Here is a 9057-nt window from a genome sequence, read left to right as displayed (position 1 = left end):
CTACAATGAGGAAAAATTTCCCCTTTTCTTTCTTGCAAAACTCACAATGGTGAGTGAATTATATTATCGAAAGCAAGAAATAACAAATTCAAGTCATGCTCTTGCTAGCCATTACATCACCTAGCGACCATAGATACATTCCCCGCACCATTGAGAGGGACATCAATGAGAACCTAGGCTGAAAATTGAGTAATTTTTTACCTGATAGGGGACCCCCATACTACTCGGTCATAATGGCACCGATGTTCCACTCATCAGAGTTCATCTGCTTTCTTATAGCGACAATTGTTTCTTTGCTTTCTTGTATGATCTCCATGAACTTAGTTGTTTTCTGGGTGTTCTCAAAGACTCAACAATTCCTAGCCTTCCCCATTTCTTATTTGCCCTTCTCAGATCCTTCTATCTATTCCTTTGTTCCATGTAACTAGAGCAGGCACTCTCAAACTTCTTCTCCCATGGATACATCGTTAATTTTTACTTAAACAGACTTCTTCTGTTTTTTGAAGTACTCACAATTGTGAGTAATATATATATTAGTATAGCAAATATAATTACATCAATAGTCATGCTCAACATAAGCCATGGCGTCACAGTATCATAACAAAAATCAGCCAACATTCCAAGGGATTTTACAATGAGCCCTCAAACCTTATCGAAACTCCACGGCTACCATAGGAAGACTAGCATTTGGCACCCACTAGATCCCTGCCGACGAAGAGACTCACACCAATAGCTCGGAGCAGTACATCCAAATAAGGGTGGATCTCGTAGGTCTCCACCACTAGGCCCCAAGGACTAGTGATGGTTGACCCCAAGGCCAACAACCAAAAAAGAAGAACAAGACACCGCCATGCATCGAATTAGACACCAAACTTCAAGTTGTTCAAGGTGAGTCAAGCACCCACCTCCACAAAGCCAAGGCGAACAAACTCATGAAAAGCACCTACACAAAACAATAGCCAATGTTTCACCAAAACTAGTACTCTAGTCTAAGAAAAATGAGTAGGATGCATGGAATAATCCATGGTGACTACTTATATATGTGTTTGATATTTTTGCAATTATCATGTGAAAAACAATTTGTGATTAGAATTAAATATAGAAGATTGTGTGGGTCAAATATGCAACATTTACAAATTCAATAAACGACCACATAAAATATTAATTTCATCTAAATTTGCAATGTATTATGATGCATATATACATGATCTATGACTCCATTACATAAGGTGATACTATTTGATGGTTATGCATGCCACATTTGGTGATTTATGTTATATCCCAAAAAACTGCACATGATGTAATTCTTTTTTTTATTATTATCAAAGATTGGCTTTAAAATAAAGTCCACTTTTGGATTTTTTCACTCATCTCCCTTATTTGTATACAAATACCTCATATGGACACACTTGGGGAATTTATATACACACTTTCATTAGTTTTTCAAAAAAATTACGCACTATAAATTTTTCTTTAATGAGCATAAATTACAAGATCTTGTGGTGAAAGACCAAAATTTTCCTCTTTGTCAGAAAGAGCTACTCCCATGAAAGAGATAGCTACCACAATAGAGAGTGCCTACTCCCATGCATGTGCAAGCTACAGGTCTACCTGTCTGATAAATTGCGTGGTGGCTTCCACAAAGGTGGTACCTACTATTATGGCAGAATGGTCAACTACTTTGGTAGTCTCCTTAATGGTGGTAGCTATCAATGTGCTACTAGGGTGATTGGTGGTTTTGTCACGGTAGAAAGTATCTGGTATCAAGTGCCATAGTAACAGAAAAAGCCTTTCTTCAATGATGGTAGCTACCGCTATGATACAAGGGTCATGGGTGCTTCTGAGAAGGTAGCTAGCTACTAGTTTATATGGAAGCTATCAAGTTTCATAGTGAAATATTTTTAGTGGTGGTAGCTACCATTGTACTACATTTGTTAGAGTGCTTTTGACAATCTAAAAACTTGGGTAGCTACCAAATCATGTAGAATCTGACGACAATAGAAGTATCAGAGTTTTATATTGTACCTACCATGATATGCATGCACTACATCGGTGGCCAATTGGTTGGTAGCTATTGTGGTGGATTGTAGTGTGGTGGTGGATAGCAATGTGCCGGTAGCTACCACCACATTACACACCATTGGTATGGTAGCTACCACAACATTGGTAGCTACCATCGGAGTGTAGTGTGGTGGTGGCTAGCAATGTGCTGGTATCTACCGCCACAATAGACATCATTGGTATGGTAGTACCATAGCATTGGTAGCTACCTTTAGTGAAAGTTTAAATTACAAGAGCTTTGATGCTACTTTTTAGCAAGCTTAAGAGCCATGTAAGTTATCCTACTTCAAGGATTTTTGTCATGTGGTTGGTGCCAACATATGTGTCCAAGTTTTGGTTTGCATGGGTTTGAGACATAGTTTGAAACATATTTTTACGTAATCTACATTGAAAACTACCCTCTCTGTAAATTGGTGATGAGGTTACGTAAGTCTACCCTTTGGAGATTGAATTTAATCTTTGGAATGGATGCTTTTATTCCTTTGATGCTGAGTTTTTTTCCATGAATTAATCAGAAGTTGTGAATGAAGAGGATGTGACACAAGCTTTGCATGATGAAGTTGAGATTGAAGCTACATCCACAATGTTGTCTAAGAAGTGAGTGGCTCAAAATAAATGTTTCCTTTGATATGTTTAATGTTCTTGTAGGCGAACCAAGGGGAGTAGCTAAAAACACACATGTTAGTGGTAGAACAGAGACCATGCGAGAACAAGTACACTCCAGGCAACGTGCTATGACCCCCTCTTCATAGGCTAGTCAAGCCCCCATGCCCGGTTCCCACCATGGCTTGCCCAACTTAGCTACTCTTGGCCTTACATAGCGATCTTGAAAACAATTACCTTTTCATTCAATGCATGTATCTTTTTCATGAGGTAGGTATTGTTCATTCAATATGGATTTCGTCATCAATGAAATGAAAAACAATCACAAAACTATCAAGTAGTGGTAAAATTTGGAGCTTTTCACAGCGCCCAAATACCTAAAAAACAGATGGATGGTTACTTGCCTTATTTTGATACCTAGAGAGGGAGAAAATGCCTAAATTTCCTAAAAAAGGTTTTTTTTTTTTAATGTCATGTGAGGGACATTCTCTTGTGCGTCGTTCAACAGAAGCCCCTTTTCAGGGATTTTTTGACATTTTCTCCATCTCTTGGTATCAGAACGAAGCAAGTAGACAATCGTTTTTTAGGTTTTTGGGCATTTCAAACACATTGGTGACACCAAAAACTTCAAATTTACCACTAACTGATAGTTTTGTGACTTTTTTTCATTGATTAAAAGAACATGTTGAATGAGCGACACCTACCTCATGAAAAAGGCACGCGTTGAATGAAAAGGTAACCGTTTTCAAGAATTGTTGGGAAGTAAGATTCACTTTTTAGAGTGTTTAGTTATTATTTTGGAGGTACTCAATAAGTATGAGTGCATTTTAAGAACACTTTCTAGAGAGAAATAGAATTTCTTACAAGATGCTTTAATGACCTCCAAAATTTCCTAATGTCTATTCTCCACTATATTGAAGCCTCCTATTAGGCACCACTCACCCTCAACCAGGGACTCTCTTAGATGTACCCAGAAATTGGCTCTATTCTTAGACTCACAAGGGCCGTATACACTAATAATGGTGATTGGATGCTTAGGCCAATTAATCATCAACCCTAGGATTCTCCCAAAAGCATAATTCAAGGGCACCTTTGGCTCCAAGTTGCTATCCACAATAGTAAGGATGCCATTGTAACCATTTGTACCCTCTTCATAGAATGCCAGCCTCTTACACTAATGCTTGTTTCCGTCTACTAGAGGCATCAAGGTGATGCTCTTGAATAGCCCATTAGTTGACTTCCCTGGCTTCCTCATCTAATCCCAGAACATGTCATATTTCTTGTGGGTTTTGATGCCCTTCACATTACAAGATTGAAGAGAGGTCATTTATCATTGAGAGAGGGGTGCAAACTCCTCCACTTTGAGGCATTGGTTTTTCGAATACGTTCAATTTTTTTTTTACATCACACATGCAGATTGCAGGTAACATCTAGAATATTTTAGATGATAAAAGACATGATACTTTGTTTGGTTAACATTGCTTCATATTCCATCATGTCTAGTCATCCCCCTCCATGAACATTGGGTGTAGCTACATGATGATGCATTACAATTCAATGAAAAAGGCCTTTCTATTTTTTTCGTCTATGGGATGTTGACCGAGTTAAAGATGTAATCACTTCATTAAGTCATGGGAAGGGTGAACATTATGGTGTAGGTATTGCTATCAAGAGGCATCTCATTCAGGAGCAATTGAAGCAGGCATGTGTGACATTACAATATGTAATCACTTCATTAAGTCATGGGAAGGGTGAACATTATGGTGTAGGTATTGCTATCAAGAGGCATCTCATTCAGGAGCAATTGAAGCAGGCATGTGTGACATTACAATATGTAGTAGATGTTGCCACTGATGCATCTAAGGTACGTCCGGTTACTCAACTCTTTTTGAGAAGTCAAGGAGGGTGATGTGGAGAGAAGCAACCCTTGGGAATGTAAAGCTATAGAAGGTGCACATGGTTTTCATTGTGTCTCTAGATACTCCTTAACAAGGCGTCTAGAGACAAACATTGGCACTGGCTTCCACTTCGAAGATAAAACATACCCTAGAAAATTTGAAGAGTACTCCCTTGTACACTGGGTGAAACTCCTTTGGCAAACACCCTCCCTTTCAGCCAAAAGGGAGTGCCAATAAATACATTCCATACATATAATAAAAAAATAATTTTACTATAGTTTTTGTCTAGCAATTTTGACATCCTATTCAACCAAAATAAGTATAGATAAATAAGTATCACTTTGGCCGTGCTGCCAGTCATTGCGCTGGCCATAGGATTTTGTGCCTATGTGATGATCGGAATTGCTGCTAGAAACCAAGGTGCATACTCATGAATAGCAAAAGTGGCTTTCGAGGTTAGACCAAGGAGCATACTAGGAGCTTTATAGGTTAGACCCATTATTACGCTTGTGTGTGCATCAAGGATGTGTTCCCTTGTCTCGTTATTCAATGTACATATATATCTCTTGCAAGGTAATGCACAAATGAGGACATTGCACAATTTTTTGGAGAGAAAAAAGAATTTTGATCCTATTCAGATGCTCTGAAGTGTACCAAGAAGTGGGGAATCAAAGCAGGGTTTGCCAAAGGGTTGGGAATAGGATTACTGTAAGGAATGGCATTCATGTTGCAATTACATATCGTATGTTTCTTTTTACTGAGTGACCTCTACAGGATGCATGGACAGACTGGGGAGTTGCTGGCAAATCCATCAATGCCACCCTTGCATTGTCTAACACTGATGTAGCCTTTACTTGCTTACCAAGCTCATTTCAATGCTGTCGATTTTGAGTACAAGCAAGGTAAACAACTCGGTCAACATGTCAAAGTTTGGTATATCAAGTAATGCTCTCATACTCTCATTTATAGAATGCACATATATACATGATTTACGCAATTGTATGAATGAAGCTTAGATGCTTGTTGGCCATGTCTCTTTGAGTTGTGTGCATATATCTTAATGGTGTCTTAAAATGCAGGTAAATGTAGGCCGACGACACGGAATATATTGAAAGACATAAAAGTCAATGGAGCTGTTGGGTGTTTTGTCATATGGATGATTACCATGGCTTCATGTCCTCAAACAACTGTATTTTCTTGAGGGCAAGGACAATCCTCAAAATTGTTGCTGAGAATTTCACTTTTTAACTTCTTGGAGGGTGCTTTGTCGTTGAAGAGGACCTTGGCTTTGTTGAACCAGGTACATGGCTGTTGTGCTCACATATGTGTCTGTGTTTCTTTTGTATGTGATTAGTTCTTGCAACCTACGAACAATGCTTTTCAGAAGTATTTCTTTTGTATGTCAGTAGCTCTTGCCTCCTCTTTGTCATTTGAAGGTAGGAATCTCTGCAAAGAGATGCCTCGAGCAATTATCAAGGCTTGCACATCACTCATGTAACTGGCATCTTCCTGAAGGGGATTAGGAACACCTACTGCCGCCGTGACTCTTCCTTGCAAACTCTCAAACTTTGTAAAGTTTTTATTGCCGGAGTCTCTGAGCAGCTCGTGAACAGCTTGAATGTGATCAGTCTTCTGCTTGCTAGAACTGCCTGCTTCTTGTACAAAAGTGCGGTTTTTTGTTTCTCTTGATCTTGAACAGCTTGCACAAAAGCTCGGTTTGGGTTGATGATTGTCTTCTCTGTTAAGTCAAAATCGCTGCAATCCATTTAATGGTAGCTGCTCTCTTATTATGCTGCAATACACTAGAGTTTGATTGCCAAATTTTGATGTCCAATGACAATCAGATCAAATGATGCTATACTGAGTTAACACCTATTTACCGTTTAATTTTTTATGTTTTTCAAGTGGAAGCTTACAACGCCACTTAGGCCGATGGGTTTAAATTTACTAGGTAACTTATTAGTTTGGCTTTGCTAGATGGTTTACTAGTTTGACATGGTAAGGTCAAACTAGCAAGCCTGAAGAGTTTCTAGTTAGATCTAGCAATTTAGTTACTATATGGTAGTATGATTTTCCATATACTAACAAAGTTACTAGATTGACCAACTAGAAAGTGTCTCACAGTTGCTGGTTTGCACTTTTACTAGTTGTGTGTATTCAAACTAGTGAATTATCTAGCAAATATATATATTTTTCTATATGGTAACATGTCAAAGCTCCTTGTGAAATATTTTAGTGTACAAACATACGGTAACGAGGACTCTCAGAGAGTGCCTTCATGACACACATGAAGATGCCGAGCGTGATTGGATCACCCGCCTTAAGATAGGCATAGGGGATGCATGGGCTTGCTTGGTTGCACCATAACTGCAATTCTCGCATCATACATTGCAACATCGGCTCTAACAACATACTTCTCGACAAGGAGCATGAGCCAAGAATAACAAATTTTGGAATTGGCTGGCTCATGAATCCTGTCGCGACACTCACGATGGCACCGTTGTGCATGGTGATTTTGGGAATTTTGGTTATGTGGCTCCAGAGTATTCTCGAACTTACGACCGTGAAGTTGGATGTTTTTAGTTTTTGTGTGGTTCTGCTTAAGCTTGCAACATGCAAAAAGCTAATGATGTATGTAGGTTTAAAGGAGATTTATCATAATGGGTCTCGTTTCTGGCAAGCCATGGCCAAGCTTTGGACATGTCTCTCAAAGGGGGGGCTATGATAATGAGTTGAATCAGTTTTTGAGGACCTAATGTGCATGTGCCGCACAAAACCCAAAGGAACGACCTACTGTGTATAAACTATATCAGCTATTGATGATCAGAAGTTCAACTTTACAGATAATGAGTTAGTGAATGAGGATGAGATAGATGAACTGGTTGTCTCAAATGGTGGTTCTGGTTCTCATGTGCAAATGAGAACTATCAGATTGTATTGACTGTAAACTGTCTTCTTGAGGCCAGCATGTATATTATGTGACCTGCGCAATATAATGTTCTTGAAAATGCTAAAGCTTTTCAAGTGTCTGTAACAGAATTTGATATGTATGTTTATTGGCAAGCATGCTTGGGCAATTTTCACTTGATGTTACTATCCAAAGAGGTCAATATGGGCACACTGATCAAGCCATGCGCAGATGTTGAAGCTGCAGTCCAGGCAACCAAAGCGGCTGACAATACTGAGGATGGCAACCTCCATGCTGAGCAACCTGATCCTGCTAAAGAAAAAGCAGACCGCAAGGATATGTTGACTTTTCTTGCAACTGCAGGCAACTGCAGGCCAGCCCAAGAAGGCACCGAGTCTCCCCACTTGCAGGACCCATCTTACCATGTGGAGGAAGGAACTGCTGGCCCATCTTGTCCTAAACATCTGGCGCATACAAACCTTTCAAATTCAAGTGCAAGAGAAGAACACACCAAGGTAATGACACACACAAAACTTTTGGCATCCCTGCGCCAGCCTGAGCCTTATAATAGACGTTACTTATAATTTTCTCATGCTGCCCAAGCTTTGCATCAAGATCCTCTGCAAACTGCCGCAATTGCTGATGACACTGACCTGCAAGCACATCAAGTTCTCATGCCCTTTGCCTCCTGGAGAGCTGGACAATTCAAGTACACATTTGAATTAACCAAGCCAACCAGTCCTACTTTTGGAGATGATGGCCAGTCTCACGGTTTCCGTCTCCCAGTACCCACCTTCAGCTTGAGCACTCCAGCCCTGCTCCCAATCTTCCCAGCGGTTTTCTTATCTGATGCTAGTGTTCCTATAAATGAAGTCCACCGTGCAACCAGTGCAACACATCTTGATGCCCCAGAGGAACCAGCAACCCTATTCTTGGAAAACTTTAACCATGATGTTGTCCCTGTTCCGATCTCACCAGCTGTCTCCATAACTATTTTCATTTCACAACTGGATGTTCTAGAAGCTTATGATGCTAAAACAAACTGCAAATACTGTTGCCGATGTTCTCACAACCGGCGCTCATCCACATGCCACTTTGTTGGGATTACATCTCGTCAAGGTGAGGATCCTTCCAATGGTCTAAAAACCCACAAAGTTCAGTAGATATCTTCACCGTGCTCAATTACTTGGACTACTACCTTATCTTCTTGACCAAAAGCCAATCTAAAGCAAAATCTCTAGCACATGTTTTCGGTCGAAGGGGGGATCAATTGAAGAAAGTCATTGAACCTCAACATGCAGTTGAAGGACTTGATTCTCGTACCAGAATCAAGATGAAACCTCGACATCAAACATTTCCACTTAACACCGTTTTGCTTGAACCTGATTCATTGTGCAGTGTCAGGTGTAGTGGAATTAAAATGGTGAAGATATAGTTTTACACTTCCACAAAATCCTTTCCTTCTTTCCTTGCGTTAGTGAATGCTTTGTACTTCAATGAGTGTTCCTTTTATGTTCCCTTGAAGAGAGGGATTGAGAGAATGCAATAGAGACGTCTAGAGGGACAAAGAAAGAGAGAGAAGAAGAG

General features: G+C 39.8%; 1 protein-coding gene across 1 annotated transcript; it reads left to right on the top strand.

Annotated features, from left to right (window-relative positions):
• Positions 1-7053: 7053 nt before the first annotated feature.
• On the top strand, positions 7054-8633 carry LOC147452950 (uncharacterized). Its single transcript, XM_086519321.1, has 4 exons — positions 7054-7264; positions 7376-7465; positions 7600-7985; positions 8202-8633. Exons 1-4 carry the CDS (start codon positions 7054-7056, stop codon positions 8631-8633), a joined length of 1119 nt encoding a protein of 372 aa, XP_086375447.1.
• The last annotated feature ends 424 nt before the right edge of the window (positions 8634-9057 follow it).

This window comes from Adiantum capillus-veneris, chromosome 8, assembly GCF_014529385.1.
Source record: "Adiantum capillus-veneris isolate H3 chromosome 8, ASM1452938v2, whole genome shotgun sequence".
In the NCBI taxonomy this organism is placed as follows: Eukaryota; Viridiplantae; Streptophyta; class Polypodiopsida; order Polypodiales; family Pteridaceae; genus Adiantum; species Adiantum capillus-veneris.
The sequence above is the reverse complement of the archived record's forward strand: the minus strand, read 5'-3'. Positions and strand labels throughout refer to the sequence as shown.

What these genes read in the sequence shown, in the direction of transcription:
- LOC147452950 (XM_086519321.1), top strand. Translation starts at nt 7,054, where the DNA reads ATGGCACCGTTGTGCATGGTGATTTTGGGAATTTTGGTTATGTGGCTC. An exon ending in CATGGCCAAGCTTTGGACAT is followed by an intron (nt 7,265 to 7,375) that starts GTCTCTCAAAGG and finishes AAACTATATCAG; the next exon opens with CTATTGATGATCAGAAGTTC. An exon ending in CAAGAGAAGAACACACCAAG is followed by an intron (nt 7,986 to 8,201) that starts GTAATGACACAC and finishes GAATTAACCAAG; the next exon opens with CCAACCAGTCCTACTTTTGG.